This window comes from Pleurodeles waltl, chromosome 9 (genome assembly GCF_031143425.1).
Source record: "Pleurodeles waltl isolate 20211129_DDA chromosome 9, aPleWal1.hap1.20221129, whole genome shotgun sequence".
NCBI lineage: Eukaryota > Metazoa > Chordata > Amphibia > Caudata > Salamandridae > Pleurodeles > Pleurodeles waltl.
In genome coordinates this window covers 817,364,197-817,387,462 of record NC_090448.1, presented here as the reverse complement: position 1 = coordinate 817,387,462, position 23,266 = coordinate 817,364,197, and the positions used below count along the sequence as shown (strand labels likewise).

The 23,266-nt window shown below is 43.1% G+C and overlaps 1 protein-coding gene across 3 annotated transcripts in view; it reads right to left on the bottom strand.

The window, feature by feature from the left end:
• Positions 1–23,266, bottom strand: part of ITPKC (inositol-trisphosphate 3-kinase C) — a 627,543-nt gene that overhangs the window by 52,290 nt on the left and 551,987 nt on the right. For all 3 annotated transcript variants that reach the window (XM_069208096.1, XM_069208097.1, XM_069208098.1), the window contains one exon: positions 5,357–5,456. In XM_069208096.1, the coding sequence (XP_069064197.1) occupies positions 5,357–5,456 (100 nt within the window). The remainder of the gene's footprint in view (positions 1–5,356; positions 5,457–23,266) is intronic.

Genomic DNA, 23,266 nt, shown 5'->3' with positions numbered 1-23,266 from the left:
AGTCTGCAAAGAGCGCCACAGATTGGGATTGAGCAAACTATGATTACTGAGGGACGCCAGTCAGTCAGTGGCCTTTTAAACTAAAGCCTCTAATAGTTAATCCTGTGGATCTTTTCATGTCAGGCCAATCTTTCATCTTCCCACTGGAACTCAGATCCAGGAAACTGCCTGGATCTACAAAGTGGAGCAGGTTTCTGAGGCAAGCATGGGCCCGGCCTGCTCCACAGAGTTCAAAGGTCAGATTAGTATACTCTTAAATCCATGGATACATGCATGAGGGAAGTATGATTGATAATGGTTCAACTGCAATCTTTCCTCCATTTCCTGATGTGGAACTCCCACTGGGCACAGTTAAGTCAAGTGGAACAAGCCTCTTCGCTTAGATAGGGAATTCAGTCAGGAAAGACAACTGAATGTCCATCTCACCAACAATCCTAGCTGGAGTTCTAATGTGTACAGTACATTTTAAATTAAGACTGTTGCGACAAACTGAAACCTCGATGGAAGCCACTAAGTAATATCAACAGGGAATATATCAAACAATTGATTATAACAGGCTTCACAACCACTGTTGGACATGGCTAATCATGCCCACACAGAATGCAAGGTCCTTAAAGCCCATTATTGGATTCGTGGGAGCAAACAATGCCGTACTTTCACTCTGAATACTACTGTGCACAGAATAGTGTGCCGGTCTGAGTCCTCCACTCTGCCATTTTATCAGCTCATGGATGGGGCTGCCTATACCTATGCTTCAGCGTTCTGTAGGCAAAAGAAAGGGGAAATATGTAGCGAAGCAGACAGTTTAGGATAGCTGTTTAATTTCATAGATGTCAACATGAAATATAGGATACTGAGGGGGTTAGGTATATAAATACACACAAGGAATGTTAAAGGTAGAGTTGCTGGCCTTTTAAACACAGTTGGTCTGCTTTCCCTATATTATTTGAAAGATTATTCTCTCTACCACACTCACTGTTGCGTCTCCAATTTGAGATACGAGGATGAGGGCAGATAGGTTTGAGGGCCACTTTTCATTTTTTTGTTTAAATCTCTTTATTGCACTTTACAGTATTATTATTATAACAATAAACAGCTCTTCAGGCAAGAGCAAAGCCCTCCGCCATCCACAACAATGGAGTTTCCCCAGACAGTCCATACCTTATCGCTGGGTAATGTTAGTGCCTGTGACAGTAGATTGGTGCCAGTTGGGGAAGAGAGTCCCAACCGGCACCAATCTACAGTCACAGGCACTATCATCATCAGAGCACATATTCACAAGAATCAGGAAGGAGCACAGTACGCTGGAGGGGAAGGCCTGTGGCTGGCCCAGGTCACCTCAAAAGCATCATAACGTGAACAATCATATAAAAGCATTAATATCACAAGTCAACAACAACTGTGTAAACATTTCTCCTCTGAGAGGCCTTTCATCGTCCTTTGCCTATAGTTTCAAGAGAAACGTGTCCCACATGGTGGGGTCAGAACTCCCACTGCCCCTGCAGCGACGCTGGGCTGGTACAACCACTTCTGCCTTAGCCCATTTTACCAGGCCCTGCAGCAAGAGCCCCACATCCAGTGCTGAGCTGGTCTTCCATGATATCATTATCTGTCTCATAAATAGAAACCGGGCAGTGCAACAAACCTGCTTATATGCCTACCACCCTCGGTCCTGGACCTTATTCCCAAAAGACAGTATTCTAGGATGAGGGGAACCCCCCTCTCCACTACCTATGACAGAGTCTCCGCCACCTCACTGCATGCCTCCCGAAAGACAGGACAAGCCCACACTATGTGATAAAAGTCAGCCGGCTGTGTGTGACAGCACGGGCACTCCAGTGGAACCCCTGGGAATATTCTATGGATGTGTTGTGCTGTCAGGTGGGTCTGGTGCAAGTAGTAAAATTGTATGCAATGGAAGTATGGGTTCCTTTGTACATCCTTCACATGCAGCTTTGCACTCACTCACTGCTGATCAGACAAGGTGGCGCCCAGAGCAGTCGTCCACTTGGCACTAGCTGGCATCACTGCCTCACAGCGCTGGGCGTGCAGAGTGCTATAAATCACAGTGATTGCCTTCCTGGCATCCGTTTGCATAAGCAAAACCTGTAACAGGTGTACCGTTTGTGGCTCTTAATCCCTCCTCCGCCAAATCGCAGTATGCTCCAGGAAGCACCCTTATTCCTTAGTCATCCCCCTGAGCCTGAAACAACCTCAGCAGCCCCTCCTGATACAAACCCTTAGTAATACCTCCGTCCAGATGCGCATAGCACTCTTGTCAAATACATTTACTACTATAGACAGCTGCCAAATCTGTAACTAGGGTGCATACAATGGGTGACTCCACCCTACCTTGAACAGATTTCTGCCCCCACTTACTTGCATCAGTCTGTCTTTCGGGTGCCCTGAGCAGGCATTATGCCACAGCCACGGCAGGAATGGCTACCCCAGCAGGACATGCTGAACAACTTTCCGCTCCGCAATGGGTGCCGTCCCACATCGGCCATTGCACCTGAGCCGTGGCGTAGTAAAGTTCGCCACTGGAAGCCCCTAGGCGGCCATCCACTAAAGGGTGCTGCGTTGTCAGCATTGCAGCCCTCGGCCCGAACTGCCCCAGATCAATTCTGACAGCAGCCAGCCAGTTAAGGCCCCTGGAAACAGTGCAATGTTAAAATCAGCAGCGATGCTGAGAACAGGTACAGCAAGAGAGGCAAAAATCAGCATTCACCTCAGCCCACTGGAGAGGAGGGAAACGACAGCCAGAAAGGGAGGGAGGGAGCCAGAAAGGGAGGGAGGGAGCCACAAGTGGAGACAACCACCCAGTCCAAGTTTCCACGCACTAAGTCTGCGTCAGAATGATAGATGTTCACCCCCAGGCATATAAGCGTATCAAAGTACCACTCCAGTTGTGTGGGCATCACATTCTCTCGTCTGTGTTCCTCCACCCATCAGAGCAGGAACAAACAGGATTTGTCCCAATTATGCAGAGGCCCAACAAGTCACCAAATCTGTCCCGCATCAACCTGAGCAGTTTTAAGGAGTGCAGGCGTCCCGCAAATAAATCACAGTGTTGTCATCGTACACAACACTATGGGGGTTATTACAACTTTGGAGGGGGTGTTAATCTGTCCCAAAAGTGACGGTAAAGTGACAGATATACCACCAGCCGTATTAAGAGTCCATTATATCCTATGGAACTCGTAATACGGCTGGTGGTATATCCGTCACTTTACTGTCACTTTTGGGACGGATTAACACCTCCTCCAAAGTTGTAATAACCCCCTATGTGTCAATCATCTGATGCACGCGCTATCCGCGTCCTAGCCTTAGTGTGGAGCCAGGCTACCAAAGGCTTCAGGACAAGTGCAAAAATAAGCTGCGATAGCAGGCACCCCTGTTGAGTGCCTCGACGTATGCCTATACTGTCAGATGTAAGTGTGCCATTTTAACATGCGCTGTTGGGTTGCAGTGTAGGGGCTGAACCCACCTCAAGAAGCCTGGGCCAAACCTCAAGCACAGCAAACAGATAACGCCAGCTGAGGGTGTCAAACGCCTTTTTCTATATCTAAGGACACAGCTGGCCTATTCATAGGATTGCCCTCCTGCATGACCCCATCAGGTTCAACAGCCAAAAGAAGTTCATAAAGGTGTTGCATTCCAGTATAAACCCATTCTGGTCTAGGTGTAAATTTTGCCTACAAATGGCAGCAGCCTATTTGCCAAGATCTTTCCCCAATATCTTATAATCGAGGTTCAACAGAGAAAGTAGCCAGTACATTGCAAGTCCTGCTGTCCCTCCCGGGCCTGGGGAGTACCACAATCGGAGTCCAACTGAGGATAAGTGGAAGACCCTTGCCTGCATCACCTTCTCATATAATTTCAGTAGATCTGGGGTAAGTAACATGTTGAATGACATGGAATACTGTTTGTCACCGGTGTTGTATTTTGTGACATCTGTGGGATGGCCTCGTGTAGCACTTTCACCTATAGGGGCTCCTCCAGCTTCGCATGCTGGAGATGGTTTAGACAGGGAAGGATAACCTCCTGCAGGATGTCCCAGATTTGATTTGTGGTAACAGTGTTCCCTGCCATGTACAGGGCGCTGTAGTATGTCCTGAATGCTGTGTTTATGTCAGCTTGGAAGTACTTCAGCTCCCCTGCATCCGCAGTGCAAATAGACCCTATTGGAGAACAAGGTGTTCTCCCGCCCCTCCCAACCAATGAACTGGCCTGCATGACCAGTTTATGCACCTTCCACTCACAGTACATGACACAGTGGAACTAGTGGTCTGTTCAAAATATTGTGCAAGTTCTTAAGCTATGGCATCTTGGAACAGGGGGGTACTGCAGAGCCTCCATCTGCCAGTTGAAGATTATTGCTCGTTCTTGGCCCCAGAGTATCTTCAACAGTAATGGGCTCTGATCGGAGACAGTGTGTGCCAAATTCTCTGTGGTCAATGCACACCCACATATCGCTGCAAAAGAAAAGGTCTAGTAGTTTGTGCATGTCATGCACAGGGTAGTAAACACCCCAACATTTTAGGAGTGGGAAGAGGACATTTTGAAACAGAAATCTGGGGAATGCAATTTCCCCATTGACTGCTATAGAAGATGCAATTTCAGACAGGAAACAGCGAAAATAAGGCAATTTTTGGCTTGAAAAATCGGGAGTATCCCGTCTGTATTGGGTCTAATGGCATGCATGCTCCTCATGCACTGCAGCGGCAATAGGTTTGGGGCTCAAATGTCGCATGCCGTACCAGGAACCTGGGCGTCTGCTCCCCTCCCCCACTGCCAGCATCTGCAGGGCCTCCTGGCACAGGAGCAGAAAATCCCTTCGGAGACAAATGTCTGTGCAGAGTTCTAGTTCAGGTCGCACATATGATCGCCACCATTGTCCACGTCTCCAGCAGGCTTTAATCACCGGATGGGGCCTGCCTGCTTACCAAGCTCTGCAGCCTCTCCTTCAAGGCCTCTCACTGCAAGTGCAGACCCAGCATCCAATCAGAGACCCATTCTCTCAGCAGGGGACAGTCCCTGCTCCCACTGCCACCGCTCTCCAGGCCCTCTGGCAGAACCTACAGGCAAACAAGGCCTGTGAGTTAAGGCCTCGTCTGGTGCCATAGCTGCGGTCTCCCATGCTAGGCCACACGCCGTTCCTTGCCCCAACTTGTGACTCTAGGGGTGAGCCCCCGCTTGTTGTGCAGAGTCCCCCAGCATCAGGGCTGAGATTAAGCAGGATGTCGTGGGGCCCGGTGCAGAGCTCAACAAAACAAGCATACACCGGCCGCCATGTTGGCCATGGTCACTGTTTGTAACAAGTGTAAGCAACACAAAATCCCCACATACAGCTTACCTGCATGCCCAGCTAATTGGATCCAAGGATATCTTTTTTTAAAAGACACAACAAATGGAGACCAGTGCATGACCGTCTTCAGCTTCTTCCATGATTTGTTCTAAAAAAAGCAAAAAGAAGAAATCATTTTAGATACATAAACTACATAAAATCTCAAAACAATTACATTGTGAAGGGGATCTCATCTGAGTGCACCAAAATTCTCTTTTGATGACAAATGTCTACACTAGAAAATACAAATAAATCTGAATGGAGCTCAAGCATCAGTTATTCAGGGATTGACGTAAAGGTGGTATCAGGATTACAGGATAGGAAGTAATTATTTGCACCAGAACAGCATAGACTCTGCAAGTCAAAGCCAAGGTGCTTTCACAAATGCTATATGGCTTCCCCATTACTATAAAACATACAGAAAAAAAATGCAGGTGGGCAGCTATGTTGAAAATACAACTGAGTGTTTCCAGAATCACCAAGGCCTGCTGTTAGCAGCAAGGGCAGGAACACTTATTTCTGGGGGTGAGGTTACAGTTGACTATCTTGGCATTCAGACAAATTCAAATGCATCTTGCTCTAACAAAGGCTTTAAAGACTTTTGATAGCTTGCTGCCTTCTTGTCTCTTGTTCTCATGGTGGTCTGAGCACATTTTGTTGCTTGGTCTCAGCACCACCTCGAAGAACATACAGGATCCATTTGTGAAAATGGGATATTGGTGGTGGTGTTCCACCAAAGTATATTAGTGATGTGCATGCTCCCATCATTTTCACAAAGTTTTTGGGTTTGATAATACCTCACATGGTTCCATGAACATTTTAAGATAGGTTAAATGTTACTTATGTTCTAATAGCGTATATATTTTCAGAATTAGTAGATTTCCTTTTTTTTTTTTTTTTACACTTTCAATATTCCTTCACATTTCTTAGTTCCATGCTTATGGTGCTTAATATGGGGAGAAATGTTTTCCTTTTAACAATGAAGGTCTTTTCAGTTTCTATAGTGTTTGCAAGTGTACCAACTTCACTGAACGGAAGTTCAGCCGTTAGCTATTCATCTTGATTTTATGCAATTGTGCGAACATACCCAAGAATATTCTTTATCCCACTTGCTCCATTCAACTTTCAAGCTATTTTAGCTGCTAACACTTTGATTCAATAACACCAAATAGCCAAACTAGGAGTACCTATTTGTTTTTCCTACTTGAAGCACATTTCCTCTGTATGAAATTGTTTTCAACTACATATGCAATTTTTCGAGATTGGGTAGGCTCTGTTTCTTTACGAAATAATTTGATGTCTGTCTCTGCTGTTGCCAAACCAAGTTTCTGAGTATGTAGGTCTTTCGAGTGGGTAACTCATCCACATTCTCCAGTTGCTTTGGGGTTCCAGTGCATACAGTCATTGTTAACTCCTTTTTAATTCATCCATACCAACAACAACTAAAGTGATTTCCCTTACCAAGTTTATCTCGAAAGAACATCCTCGCGTTGTAGTATACATTGGGAATTTAACTGCTCTAGGTACTGTACCGACATTTTTCACTTCAGAGTACTTCTCAAAAAGCAATGACAGGTGAGAGTGAGTTAGACGGATCAGAAATAACCTGCACCATGTTAAGCGTAGACTGGGCTGCCCTGGACCATGCCCAACTCGATCTCTACAGACGAACGGAAGCTGAGTAGAGGCATCTATACACCAACAACATACTATTTGATTTCTACTTTGTATGTCTTTCCAGCGGACTATGAGCAGAACTGCCACAGAAAAGGCATATCAGATCTTTGGTTCATTGATAACTTTGGGGGGGGAATTTCGGTCCCACATGTCCATCGAAGATATTCCATGACGATGGAACACAAACTTAAAGGGGCATAGGAATGCAAAACCTAGTTGTGCCTCAAGACTGGAACACGAGTACATAAAATTAGTTTGATTACTCTTTAAAAGATAACGGTCATAGCATTTAATTAAACATTTTTTTTCAGTGAGATGAAATAGAGTTCCCAAGATATGCTCACAAAATCAATATTAACTCAGGGTGCACTAACAGAGATAGCGAAATGACAACCGTACCTCTGTGAAACAGCAAGAACAGACATTCAGTTTAACACAGGTACACAGGCCAGCTAGGAATATGGTTCAAGCCCAGAGATATGATTATACGTCCTACCGGAACTAGACAGCAACGTTTATCCCATATCTAAGGAAAGATCAAAGATGGGTAATCTGCAAATTTTGAGACAAGTATAAGGAAAATGTTTAATAGTAACTTACACCACCTCTCACTCATGGCCATGTAGACGGCAAACTTACAGGAAAGGCTTTCAGCAGCCTGTGCAGTGAAGGGTCCAAAGCGAGCCCAAGCAACAGACTACAACTCCACAGCAGCCTCAGATTTGATGCAGATAGAGAATACACAACCACTGTCATACACCACGCACTCACAACCCAAATACACACTTCTCACAAGGGTTTGAATGACATGCCACTAAAGGCAGTCACACAAAAATACACAATCACAGGAAACAGCTTACAATCATTCCACACCACGAATACTCAGGCTAGGGCCAATCGATGGACAAAGTGCATAACTGACTTGGTGACGAAACCCTAGCGGTACGTAAGCTTATGAGTCCTGTTTTATTTTACCTATCATGTGTAAATATGATCATAATAAGCATATCTATAAGTGTTCCAGTGCTAAAATATTGGGAAAATATAAAATAAATAAATAATATAAAAATAATTAAATTAACTTTATATAGAGGAACCCTTGAAATTCTGCGTTTCCAAATATTTATCCATAGATGTACATTTGGGAATTTGTAAAAATACAACTTTATATTTTTCCATATACATGCATATCTTAAGTAGTTGTGTATATAATATTTTGCTCCCACTGTAGAAAAAAAACTTCAACTCCCTCAACTCACTACTCTGCTGCATTCTATACATCTTTCCGTATGTCCTCTATCACCACTCTGACTGATCCCAAACCTAATTTTACTATGATTTCGCAAATAACCCTTTCTAGAATCTTCCCTCCTCTATTCTTACATTGACTCACCATAAACCTAATCTTACTACTATGATCCCCCAAAAAACTCCCTCTTGACTCTTCCCATCTCTATCCCACCTCTATCCTACTTACTCCAACTAAAAGGCTCACATGTCCATGGCTCCAATTAACAACTAATATTCCCCTATACAAATTCACCACTAATCCACTTTGTGTTTCGAAGCAGCATACTACTTGCCGAAAAGTGCTTCAATGAGTTGTGAGGGGTAGTAAGCGCTACATAAATACTATTACAATAAGCTGTGTACCAAAGTAATAACTAGACAAACAATTTGTAGGCATGCTATCTATAAAAACAAAGGGACAATTATAATTTGAAAAGTACATTTTTTATTTATCTCAGAAAGAATGTACATGGTTTGTTAAAAAGACTAGTTTTGACATTCCTTCTTGGTCTGCAGCTACACAAGTATTGAGGACATTAAGAATTATAAGATTGTGGACAAAGGAGCTGTTATCTCTTCTAGTAAGCATTAGAAGTCTATGTGAAACTCATATCAATGAGCTGAAAGGGTGAATATAAAAATAAGTTCAACATGTCAGAAGTACCACAATGAATGTCAGAATAAACATGGCCATAAAGTTATCACCTCAACACAAAACCCCTATCTGCCCCAAATGTCCATAGAGACCACTGTTCACAGCACACATTACGCTGAACTAGAAGAAATGAAACGTAGTAAACTGCAGTGCAACAACTGAAAGCGGTGCAAGATATCAAACAATCCATGAAGGGATGCAGATGTTTAATGACGTACAGGAATATGCAAAATTCATGCATAAGGTGTTGGGGGCTGGGGTGGTCTATCTTTGTGTCAGGCGTACTTTTTAGGGGCCCTTTCACTTTTGAGTCGTGACTGCCCCTTCGTATCGTGTTTAAGTAGGCAATGCTTTCATGCTGTACTTCTTGACAGAATTGCTGCAGGATAATTACTTAGCAAATAAGGTACTGAAGAGCAAGTAGTGTCATGGTTTTACTATCTCGCCCAGTTCCCCCCAAAAAACATGACTGCTGAACAAGCAGGAAAAGTTATTGTATTGAACGCCAACAGAGAACGGAGGTGCACAACATCTCTCTCTTTCTGCCTGTCCATTTTAGATTTGTCATGTAAAGTACAATATACCTTTAAATAAAGCAAGAAACAGGAGCCACAACACGGAAAACATAATAAGATCGACTGAACTGTGTATCTACGCAAATATCAAAGACAAAATGGTGGTTGAAGTCGAACACTATGTAACGAGGAGTTTAAAAGAGGCAGTCTATATAAGAATGAACAACAACGAACGCAAAGAGAGTGGTCTTCTGACCACCAGTTAAGTGAGTGCTTAAGCGACGACTGACAGTATTCTGACCTCACATCCAGTCTGTAAGACGACACCTCATGAACCCATGCCATCTACTCACTGAGCAGCTAAGGAACCAAACGTAATAATACAAAAACAATCTCTGCTTCATAAACACAAAGCAAAATACAAAGAATCTAGAGTAGAAAACTAACTTGATTTTAATCATCCAACTAAGTTCACACTTTATAAGATGTTATTCCTTTTCAGGAAAATATTGTTAGATAGTTAACATTAACATGAGCATTAAAGTGGTGGATTACCTCTTCTGTGGGAAGCTCCATATTCAACGAACGCTTCATTTGTAAGCGCGTGGTTTTAGTTACAGAGGAAGAAGTATAAAAGGTTGACAATTGTCGGTTAAGATGCTATTTTGAAAACGCCTTTTAGTAACAAATAATGGACAGAATTTCACGATCTGAACTGTGTAAAAGCAAAGATGGTCTTAACTGCTGCCGGGCTGTTCTCTTACAAGACCGGCTTCCAAAACCCAGTGGGTGCTCAGACATTCTTCCGCAGCTGCCGTCGTTCAGGTCTCAGAAACGGCTACGGTGCAACATCAAGCACCTCCCTGAAATGTCAGATTTGGTCTTTTGCTCAAGCTGACAGTTGGATCCACACCGTGGTGCTCAACCCAAACCTAGCCACCCCTCAAGTTAATCGCTAACTAAAAGTTAAGAGTAACAGCGAAGAAGGGGAAAAACAAGGAATCTGATAGGATGCCACCAAGAGTGCAGAGTGCAGGACTGACAAACCCTGCTCAAAGTTCACTGTGATTTAAATGCAGGTTGGATGAGGAAAACAAAGCGCTTTGAAATATTTAAGCAGTCTGCAGACGCCATGTATGAATCGCGTTTAAAAAGCAGAGATTGGCAAACATAAAGGAGCTCTGAAGGCTACGCTTGATATCCTCATGCTCCACCTTCCAACGAGGAAACACAAAGTTGTGGATGTAGATATAAAAAAAAGACTACAGTTAATTGTCAATTCCATTCTAAAGGCACGTTACCTACAGCTACATTTAGAGAATGTCAATCTGACTACGGTAATAATACGATTAGGTAATCGCGTTACCGCAATCAATAGTTGTGATATTATTGCAAATTTAGGTTAAAGGGAAAGTAACTTGGGGCAACAATACTTCTTCATGTTCTTCTGCACTCGAAGGTGCAAAGCTGATAACTGCCTTTTGCCGATGCTATCAGGCACATACAGTTAAGTGATATGACTGATTTTCTGATGTAGTAATGCTAGGCTCTGGTCAAGGGTTATTCCGGAACTGTAAAGGGCATCCAGATTTTGAATGTGTTTGTACCGTACAAGTGATAGGAATTAACTATACAAATGCAATTAACATAAAATAATTCTGTAAATTGAAAAGCCGTATTAAACGTGCAGAAAACCAAGTACCGCATATGTCGCACAATTCATTGCACTCTTAACCAACTCTAAACAAAAGCCTTTTGAAGTCTTGCCTATTGAAGTCTTGCCTTTTGCAGGGGCGTATGAAACCTGCAGAAAATAAGGTTAAATCTCAGCATGCCTTAAATAGCATTTCATTCTTTTGAGGTAGATCAAAAGAGTACATTTATGCAATACATTCTGCCTAAAAAGTGACCAAGGTCAATTAAGTGCTGTACACCACGTACACAAAAACTATATTATTTGCAAGATGCAAAAGCTTACTTTTCAGATCGATGCCCACAAATGCATAATGAGGACATGCTGAAAGCTTATCTCAGAATGCATTTCGCCCACTACTTACCACTGGCTTAGTGGTTTGCCATTCACTTTTACTTGCTTTCGATTCGCTGGCTTTATTTGTTTTAGCCCCGCCATCTTGACTTTGTCCTTCCTGTGGAGCACAGCCTGATTCCCACCTCTCCGATTAGCTCCTCATATTATTCCAAGAGTGCCCGCTTTTTAGGCACCGTCGTTTTCGTAAAGTACTTCATAAGAGTGCATGTTTTCCAGCTGTCTTCCTCATGTGCGCTCTGCCTAGCCCAGCCTTCCACTTTATTTTCTCTCCCGTGTTCTGCTCCTCACTGCCCACCATTGCCCTTTGCTTTCCCCCCAATGCCTTTTGTTCCCTCACCATGTGTCTGTTGTGCTTTTTAACATCACTCCGGCTCTATTGGCTTTGACACGCTGAATATATATCATACTCCCATAAAAGATTACTAGAGGTGTCACTGTGAAATATGCCAGTGAAGTCTATCCGAGTATTCAGCAAATTTGGAGCTTCTGCTCTGAGATGCTCAACTTGCTCTCTGCAAATTTGCTTCAGTAGCGCTCCACGTTATTTCTTGCCCATGTCCTTCTCCTCCAGCCTGCATTCTGTCTGCTGCTTTCACCCCCTCCCCCACCTAATATACTCCCCCAGTGGGTCTTGTATTTATATATTTTTTTAAACAAAAAGACTTTGTGCAAAATTTTAAAAAAGCACTTTTGGCACTACTGTATATTTATCAATCCATCTCAGATTGGTAAAAAACAAAAAATAGAAATGCTTCACTTTGTAGGGCTGTATATGCTTGATGCCATGCACCTACAAATTACGTAGCAGCCGCATCGAAAGAGTTTTATTAGGTCGAGCCTAGACAGCGAGCATGCGCTGTCTGCAGGACCTGTTTGATGGAGTATAGCACTTTGCTCCTGCCTGGCGATTACCATAGGTTGAAGGCTGTGCCACTCTTGTTTTGCTGCCTCCTAACTGGTTTGGCAGCCCTTATGTCACTTCCTGTACTTGGCTGAGGAGCACCAGCCATGTACAGTTTAATTACACCTGGAATGTTTTTCTGTTGTTTGGACAGACTATTTTCCTTTGTTTCCTGTCTCTCGTGTTTGTCATTAAGCACTAGTGCTCACGCGTGCAGTTCGTTTTCCGCATTTGCCCTTCACTTGGTCCTTACTTTACATAATCAGTAATTACAAGTAGTTGTGTCGTGCGTGTGTTTTGTACATTTTTTTGTGGCTTTATATAGCATAAAATCGGCACAGGAATGAATCCTTAACAGTGTCTCTCCCCGCACAGCGGGAGAGTCGATACTACAATATTCACTGCACTCCGGGAACTCACCCCATAATGCTATGCAGGCATTCCTTTTACAACCCATTTTTGCCCATAACTTAGCGTGTGGTGGTCCTAAGGAAATGGGTTCACCACCCAAGTATTCAGAATGATGTGCTCTTTCTTTCCAGGCCATCTTGTGGGTCACACTAGGTTAGAGGTGGCCCAAACATCATAACCTCTTCCACCATTCAATACATACTTAAACTTTGTTATGGCAAGAACGTTTGTTTTTACAGCTGAGAGGAGCTTGTGTTATAAGTGCCTTGTTTGTAATAATATTCTGACAGCCTGGCTAGGCCGGAAAAGGTGTAATGTACTATGCTCTTCAAAGGCTGAAGGATGATAATTGCCCCAAGGCACTACTAACTCAGTAGGCTCTACAGGGACATCTAGCCACGACCAGTGGTATTGCACTTTCTGCTAATGCATAAACACAGTTCATTTCGGATAAAGGTTTAATGAATGCATGGAAACTCAGCCCACAATGCTTTGCAGGCATTCCTTTTACAACATGTGTGCCTATAATGCAGCCTGCAGAGGTCCTAGGGCAATAGGACCACCACCAAACCATTCAGAGCGATATGCTCTTTCTGTCCAGGACATCTTGTGGGTCACACTAGGCTTAGAGGGGGCCCACAAATCATAACCTCTTCCACCATTCAATACATATTTAAGCTCTCTTACAGCTGAGACTTTTGTGTTTACATCTGAGAGGAGTTTGTGTTCTAAGGGCATTGTCTGTATTAATATTTTGACGGCCTTGCTCGGCCTGCAACTGTGTAATGCACTATGCTCTCAAAGGGCTGAAGGATGATAATTGCCTCAATGCACTATTAACTCAGTTGGCTACATAGGGACATCTAGCCACAACCAGTGGTACTGCAACTTCTGCTAATGCACGAACACAGTTTACTTCGGTTAAAGGTTTAATGTACAGCATGGATAAATATTTCAGCTATTTCACTGAAGACCTGGTACTTTACCAGCCCCCGGTTTGGGGGACATTCAGAGCTTCTGACATCAGAAGTAGTTCTGGTAGTGTTCTGTGACACTTTACTCTGACTGCTGTTGACTCTGCAGGGACTTCTAGCCACAGCCAGTGGTACTGCACCTTCTGCTGTTAACTCTACAGGGACATCTTGCAACGACCTGCAGCACTACACCCTTGTTCCACGGACTCCACACTATGCCCACACGTGGCTAATTATATGATTACACTGCAATTTTCTTTATCATTCTTTTTTTTAATGTATTATGCCCTCTAGGGGCTGAATATATGGTTACATGACCATGTTTCTTCCAAATGCTATTTTCACTGTGGTGCTCTGTAGGGGTTGCTCAGACCATTACAGTCTAATGCCAAGTGTAAGGAGGAACACACAAACACAGTTTATTTCTGATAAAGGTTTAATGTGCTGCATGATTAAATATTTATAAGGTCTCAAATGCAAGGTTGTCATTATCAGTTACAACGCCAACAGCTCCAACTCTCGCTAATGCAAGACATATTGAACTGCAAGTGATTTCTTTTAACGTAGCACAGCAGGTATGGTGCTGTACAATATGGCTAAAAATCATTGGCAAAGCCAATAGGTCTCATAGGCGAGACCTATTAGCTTTGCTAATGCTCATTATATCTGCATCTTCTTTATCTGCTGAAGTGTCCAAATTCAGGATTTTGGTGAAAGAAAGCAATTCCAGATTTTTCTAAAGAAAATGTTTTTTTTCTGTATACTACACTACGTAACTTTCTTCTTTTTCTTTCATCCCACCCCCAAGTGTTTCATAACTGTATAAAACCATTTAAAAGCAACAAATATTAAAGAGTGCCTGCCAAGTTGGCTATGCACTATGGTTTGGGTGCCAGATGGGATCACAGTTGTATGCTGCTCTCACAGTAGTAGTTATACAGCTTTGGTAAGTTGCAGTACTTCCCTGTCACACCATAGGTTTGGAACTGAGCACGGTAATCACACACAAATTAAATCTCCAATCATTGCAAGTGGACTTTAAAAGAATAATGAATACTAACAAAGGGGTACAATAGGGCACATAAAATGATAATCAACACAAATAAGGATACATCACCGAATACAGCAGAGACACGTACCGCTGTGAATTCATAGTGGTTACACAGTAAAGGACTTATAACACAATTACAGTGAGTCAAGGAACAATGTTAATCTGTGTGATGAAGACCTTGAGTCCTCCACAATCTGCAAAATCCTATGGCTCTCGGTTCATTTACTACTGAATTGTTTCTCAATAGGCAATGACGTCAGACAAAATGCAACACGTTTCAACTGTTATAGGTCTACAATCTGTCTTAAGTTTCTCAGCTGTGGCGTGCAGCTCCTGAACTACTGCACCCCAAGCGAGGTAATTCCAAACTCTGAGTCACACAAACAACAGGACTTACATCTCACAGTTGTTAAAACGCTCCTACCAACAGCATAATGGTACAGTGGGCACTGGCCTCTCAATATGGCAGCTTGTGCAATTAGGCACAATACAGAAGTAGAATGTTTCAAGCCACCTTTCAAGTAAACAAAAACACCCAGGGGTCCTGGAGTTATGGATGTATATTTTAAAGATAAAAGAACCTGGATGAGCACCTATGCCATCCCATCTTTGAACTGTTCTGTTCAGACATCAAACAAGGCCTGATGTTATACATTCCAATTAAGGCATTCCAGAGAACCTAGCTAGTTACACGGTCACAAATGGAACCTAGAAAAAGTCCAAGTGGATAACGTGTTGAATTGGATTGTTGAACTGACGGATCTAAAAGCAAAATAAATTTGAAAAGGAAAAGGATGCAAAGATAATCGAGTTTTGGGGATTTGACACTAGCATACTTCACTGCCTCAATATATTATTTGTTTGTGCAGCTGACACATCAATCCGGGATGGCAACAGGATGTTTGCCAGCACTGCATGCTCATTTTAAGTACTTCAAAATAATTCGAGTACATGTAACTCAAAGATGAGACAGTATAATAGCCTCTGCTGACCAGATTTGTCCATAGTCTGTGTGCTGGTAACCAGTTTCAGCCAAAGAAGCACTACCCTGTGGAGAACAATCAAAGAAAACCAGACAATGTCCATTATAGGCTGGGAAATTGGCGATATTGGCACCTAAAATGGAAGTGATATCCTAGTCTGCTAGTGTTGCAGGCAGCAGCTGCATTTTGGTTTGTATCTTCCTTCTGCATACAGCAAGTCACTGTAAGCTGTGGTACCTTACTACATTTACAAATACATGTCTTCTCACTTATCCACCTGCCTTATGTTGTAGACAACGGTGTCTTTGTTTTACCATTGCAGTTTTTAGCAATTCAATCAGGTCTTTTCAGTATTTGCTATCCAATTGCCATTTCTAGGATGCAGTGGCCAATTAAAAGGTGATCATGTTCAAAATTCACAAGACTGACCAACCAGAGCTGTGCACATCTTACCAAGTTTTCCTCATAAAGGAGAAATGGAAAACTAACAAAGGGTCAATGGAATTTATAGTTCGAGGTAAATAGTACAGGCTTCTCAACTGGTAAGCGTTGTAGGAGGCTGGCGTGGTTTATAGTGGGTACCAAAGGTACTTACACCTTATGCCGGGTCCAGTTATCCCTTACTAGTCAAATGTAGTCAGTGTCTAGAAACCAGGCTGTCTAGAGGTAGCTGTAGGCAGAGCAGCCAAGGCTGAACTAGGAGACATGCCAAGCTCTTGCAATACCACTGTAGCCACACAGTACTCACACACATGAAAGACGATACTCAGTGTTACAAAAATAAAGGTACTTTATTTTAGTGACACAATCCCAAAAATCCCTTAGAGACTATACTCCCTTAGGAGGTAAGTATTATACACAATATATACACTAGTAACCAAAAACGGGTAAGTAAATAGACAGAAAACAGAGCAAACAGTGAAAATCACAATAGGTTGCAATGGGCCTAGGGGGAACACAAACCATATACTAAAATAGTGGAATGCGAAAGTCGGTTTCCCACCTAGACAAGTGTAGTGTGGAGAGGGGCACTGGGAGTGTAAGAAAACACCAAAAGTAAGTAATAGACCCCAACCTAGAGCCTAGGAAAACAGGAGTAAATCAAAGTATGTTTCCTGAAACACACAAGAAGTTGTGATAGAAGATTATGCAAGACACCAACAATGGATTCCTGGACCTGAAGACCTGTGGAAGAAGGGGACCAAGTCCAAGAAGCACTGAAGAGTCCAGGGAGAACAGGAGCCCCTGCTAATCCGGATGAAGGAGCAAAAGAAGAACCACCGGTGAGAAGACAAAGTCAGTATTGCACCAAAGAAAACAGATGCGGGTTCCCGGCTGGTGCAGATGTCCCACGCCGGATGGATGAATGCAGTCTGGTTTGCGTCGCTGGATTCCACCAACAAGACTTGGCACATGCAAAGCTCACGATTAGCGGAAAATGGGGCTGCCTGGGACCCGGAGGGACCTGGTGGCCTCTACCCAGGAGGCACAAATGGAGGCCCATGCAGCACGAAACAAAGGATTCCCGCGCCACCGGAGAACCACTCAGGAAGCTGTACATTGCAGGATGGAGTGCTGGGGGCCTAAGCTGTGCTGTGCACAAGGAACTTCTTGGAAGGTCACACACAAGCCTTGGCAACTGCAAGACAAGCGGTGCACAGGGGTACTGTCTTGTGTGGGAAGGCAAGTTCTTACCTCCACCAAAGTTGGATAGCTGGACATTGGGACTGTCGGAGTAACTTTAGTCCACCACCCGTGTTGCTGGATCCATGCCTGTCATCTGGAAAGGGAACCCAAGCCACCGGTTGTTGCTGCAGAAAGGTGCCTGCTGAAGCAGGGAAGTGACTCCGTCACTCCACGGGAGATTCCTTCGGTTCTTCGGGTGCAGGCTGAAGACAGGCAGTCCTGGGAGGATGCACGGCATGGAAACTGTTGCAGCTGCTGGCAGAGCTGAAGATACAATGTTGCAGAAGTCATCTTACCTTCTTTGTTGCAGTTTTGTAGAGTTCCTGGAGCGGTCAGCAGCTTTTCCGTCAGTAGAAGATGAAGTAAAGGATGCAGAGGACTCCTACTGGAGTCTTGCAATCCGAATCTGAAGAAACACCAAGAGGAGAGACCCTAAATAGCCCTGAGAGGGGGATTTGTCACCTAACCAGGTAAGCACCTATCAGGAGGGGTCTCTGATGTCACCTGCTGGCATTGGCCCCTCAGATGCTCCCAGAGTGCCCCACCACCTTGGAATCCAAGATGGCAAAACCCAGGGACACTCTGGAGGAGCTCTGGACACCACCCCTGGGGTGGTGATGGACAGGGGAGAGTGGTCACTCCACTTTCCTTTGTCCAGTTTTGCGCCAGAGCATGGACTGGGGGTCCCTGAACCGGTGTAGACTGGATTATGCAAGGAGGGCACCATCTGTGTCCTTCAAAGCACTTCCAGAGGCTCTGGGAGGATACCCCTCCCATTTCTTTAACACCCATTTCCAAAGGAAGAGGGTGTAACACCCCTCTCCCAAAAGGAAATGCTTTGTAGTGTCTTCCTGGGATTGAGGTGCTCAAGCCCCAGGAAGGCAGAAGCCTCTCTGTGAGGTGGCCGCAGCTGGGGCTGCCTGGAAAACCTCAGAAGGCTGGTATGGCAGTACTGGGGGGTCCATAGTGGAGTCACCAGAGTGCCTGGAATTGTGCAACCAGTACTGGAATCAGTATTGGGGTACAATTCCCAGTTGTTAGACACCTTACATGGCCATATTCAGGGAATACCATTGTGAAGCTGGACATGGGTATTGACCTATGTCCAGTGCACGTGTAAAATGGCATCCCCACACTCACGAAGTCTGGGAAAAGGGGCCTGGAAGACGTGGAGGCACCTCTGCTAGTGCAGGGGTGCCCTCACATACAGGTACTTTGCACCCAGCCTTCAGGGTTGGAAGATCTGATATATAGGTGACTTATAAGTGACCTGGTGCAGTGAAAATGGCTGTGAAATAGTGCACTGTCACAAAGGCTGCAAAGGCAGTCCTGTAGAAGCCTTTGCATGGGCTCCCTATGGGTGGCAAAAGAAATGCTGCAGCCCAGAGGGATCCTCTGGAGCCCCAATGCCCTGGGTACCTAGATACCATATACTAGGGACTTATAAGGGGGGACCAGTATGCCAATTTGGAGTGAAATACTGAGTTACCATTATGTTTTTACAAATTTGGAAACAGAGACAGCATGAGCACTGGGGTCCTGATTAGCAGGACTCCAGTGACAATTTAGAAAACAGTGAAACCCACTGACAAACAGACCATAAACCATAAGCACTGGGGTCCTGGCCAGCAGGATCCCATTGAAACAGTCAAAAACACAGTGACATCAGGCAGAAATTCGGGGTAACATGCCAAAAAGAGGGTACTTTCCTACATAGCAATCTTGCAAAAGCTCCCAGTTCAGGGCAGAAACACAGGCCACCGATGGCTTAAAGGATGTATTGGGTTAAACATCCTAGACATCCTAAGCAAGGGCAAAAGCTTGTCTCGAGGCAGAAATGCAGGTAAGACCAACAGTCATCAAAATCTGTTTGGTGGGCCCTAAATTCTCTTACAGTACTCAGGCCTGGTGGGAAAACAGTTCTAGAAAGTCCTGTGTCCCTCCCTAGAATCTCAGCTGCGACAAACCATCAGCCTCTCCATAGCTTGACAATGTGGCAGTTCCCACAAACTACTATAGGTAGCGTAAAATTTAGGAAGTCCAATTTTTCAACAGAGGCTTGGCTTCTCCTGCTGAATCACATGGAACACTTCACGGGGGTTAACGGATGATGAGCATGCTGAGGAAAAATCAGTCTGCCAGAAATTGGAACAAAAGAATTTTAACATTTCCAGTAAGTTAGTGTCATTTCACAGGATTTGCTAACCGTCAGAGGAAAGACTGCCACATTTTTTAGTGTGAATGTGGTCGAAAGGACCACAGTTTCACTGCAAGTGTTACTTTAATTTTGTCCAAACTGATCTTAACACATTCATCCATGCACCTAGCACACATATCTGAAAGTGGCAAGTTAATTTATCCAAGAGATCCTTTTATTTGCAAATGAAGTGGTTCTCATCAGTATACATATTAAAAGCAACTCTTGTGATGGATAAGGACAGAGAGGGGAAAGTAGATAGATATTATAGCATATTGCGGTATAGAAGGGACGTTGAAATAAACGGAACAAAGATGTATATTCGCCTATGAACAACTTCACAAGATACAGACACAATATGGGAAATGTCTCTAATCCAGGGCCGTTTAAGAGACAAACTAGAATTGATTTAGTGCTCATTTAGGGCAGAGACGCAATTAAAGGTTGTCAATACTTTCTGTTTTATAACCGTCCCCAAATCTTATGTGATCGCTAAATTTCACGCCCACTAACCTGTTCTGCTGAATGAACTCTAAGCTATCTGGTGAAGCCGACTCCAGAATCTCTTTCACTAGAAGATGCTGCTGTCCAGAAGAGATTTCTTTTCCCGCTACAGTATATTCAGATTCAAATATTATGCAAATGTCATCAAGACTGATGGAAAACAAAGTCTTATTATCAAACAATTAAATGTATAAACAGCAGTGTGGCTTTATGTTGATTTTCCTGGTTAAGGACACAATAGATCAATGTTTTGTGAAAGGGTGAAGGCGTTCAAGTACAGGATTAAACCGCTGAGCATTCACTTGGGGATTTCCTTGCCTTACAAACTACACACCACCCCATTTTTATACATACATAATTCAATGACTCACTTCAGCGGACATTCGGAAGACACGAAACAAGACGTTAAACGCAGTATGTTATCTTTAGTAAACATTAATTACATGGAGTTAAGTAGTTTCATTCTTCAAACATTCAACCACATTGACAAGGTTTTCCTTCTCTTCTCAACCGGATAAATAAAAAAAATGAAAAAACTGCACTGCCATAGAAAAAACATCAATGATTTGTTGATCAGTGATTAAGCGTGCAGAATATTGATTGAGGACTGTGTTACACTGCGCAGTCTGTTTCCGATACATAGTTATCTAAATAAATGGTTTAGTTTGTGGTTATACCAATAAAAATGACCAACATCAAGCATTCCCTATTTGCCCATTATTTCCTCATCCCAACTGGTGGAAAGCGACCGCACAAGCACCACAATCTATATTTTATATGAATGCCGAAACACGTAAAAACCTTTAAGTAAGCTTTAGTAAAAACTAGATACAGGTTCTAGCTTTTTAAAGAGTGCTACGTTTTGTGGCATAAATTATTAAAATCAATGTTTCTAGTATACAAGTCAAAATACCAACCAGAAAATGTCAACAGTCGGAACAAAGGGCAACGACCTAAATATGTAAACATACTACTGCATTAAAGGCAGCATATTCTCTCCAAACTACCGTTCCAATAGAAAGGGACCATCTAATGAAGGATGTCTTGATAGGTCTCAAAACCCAAGCAGACAGTATCATACAAAACAACATTATGGAATATCCAGTGTTGGTGATTGTTAGAGACACAGCCTTAGTAATGACAACTGTTTTTCTCTACAGTGGATTGCCCTTGAAACAATCTCTCCCACCCAACCTTCAATAATAACCCCTTGTAAAGTCCTCTATGAATAGTCACCCCCCAATCTGAAGCTACTCTGTAGGCCAGTTCCCAGAGGAGTCTCACTTTCGTGTGCCGAGTTGCCATGCCAAGTTATGTACTTATATTTTCAATATGCCAACAATAATCCTTTTTTAATCTAAAAATTGCTTTATTTATAATCTAATAATACACAGACACTCACCGAAAAATTCAAAAGGTTAACATGACGTAATAGCTAGATGCTGAAATAAGGTAAAAAAAAGTAAAAACTAATGCTTAAAAACAAAAAAACTCGGAAATTCATCACTTATAGTTTATGGACCCAACTATAACTTAATAAATCCCCCCATGCATCTCAGTCATTCACCTCTTATGACCACCCTTATTACATCACTCATGACATGTTAAATTACATTATTGATGACATCATTTATGACAACAGTGATGAATCATACAATCACTGTGATATCGTCCTAGAGTTTGTAAACTCGAACACCTATTTTATTTTTTTTGACAACTTTATTTATCATTTTGGTAGACAAAAAGAATAATCATGACACACATTCAGCATCAGCAGACAAGGAAATATGAGGACACAGCCCCCCCACCCACTTCCAGAACCGTCTCTCTTGCAGTGCCCTTTTGAACTCAATTTAAGTTGATGAGATAGAAATGTTTTATTTATTTAAAAGATAACGTGAAATGTAGTTCTTCTCTGCCATGCTTGTTTAAGCGTTAACTCCCTGATCAACTTCTAAGCGTATTTATGATAAAATAATTTACACTTGCATCAACCAGACTGAACAGACTGGCTTTTCTTTCTTGATTCAGCTTAAACTTCCAGTGTAGAGAAAAAAAAGCAGAATCAAGAAAGAAAAGTCTGCCCGTTCAAGGCTATTTCAATACAACTGTGAATTATATAATAATAAGCTCTGAAGTTGAACAGATACTTCACTCTTAAGCATGCACAGCAGAGAAGGAAGTTTTATATGGGCATTTCAATAAATAAAAACATACCCAACAATAACGCCACAGTAACTTTAGATAGATATATCTATCTAAATCCCCTTTCCACGTCTGTTTGCTCTGCTTACCTATCCCTCTCAGTTGAACGTATAAGTGTATTTTTATATTACACAGCACTGAAACTTTTTTTTTTTTTCCCCAGTGCATTTCTATACTTTTTTCCCCCCACAGAAGTTAAGATCTTATTAGTGTGCCTAACGATGCCACTTTAACCTTTGGAGACATATGCACAAATATCTATGTATGTAAACAGATGTTGAAAGGGGAATCTGTACTTATGCAGACATCTCTCTTCAACCACTGTTAACCCCCTTTAAAATACGTTTTGCCTCAAATTACATGCCACCACTGAGGGCCTCCTTTGACATGCAGATCCACTCTTGTGCTCACTGAAGCAGAGGTTCCACTGCAAAGGCAGCATGCGCCAGTGGGCACGAGGGACCAAGTAGATGCATGAGCCCTAGAGTCCAAGAAGCTTCAGAACTGTCTGCACAAGAACCCAGGATTAAGCCCAAAAGATTGGAACCATATCCCATTGTCCAAATCTTGTAGGAGTCAGAAGGCACTAACCAGCATCATGTCCTGGGTGTTCCTTATAAAAAGAATCCTCTGTGCAGGCATCCAATGGGGCTTTGGGTTGCTGATGGAAAGCCCAGGGATGAAAGGATGGTGGTCCAGGACAGACTACAGCCTGCTCGCCTTTTTAGCAGCCAGATGTCGAAGCACGAAAATATGTGTACCTCCGAGCTGTGAAGATGGGCCTCTACCACCCCTATGACTTTCATAAACACCTGAGGAA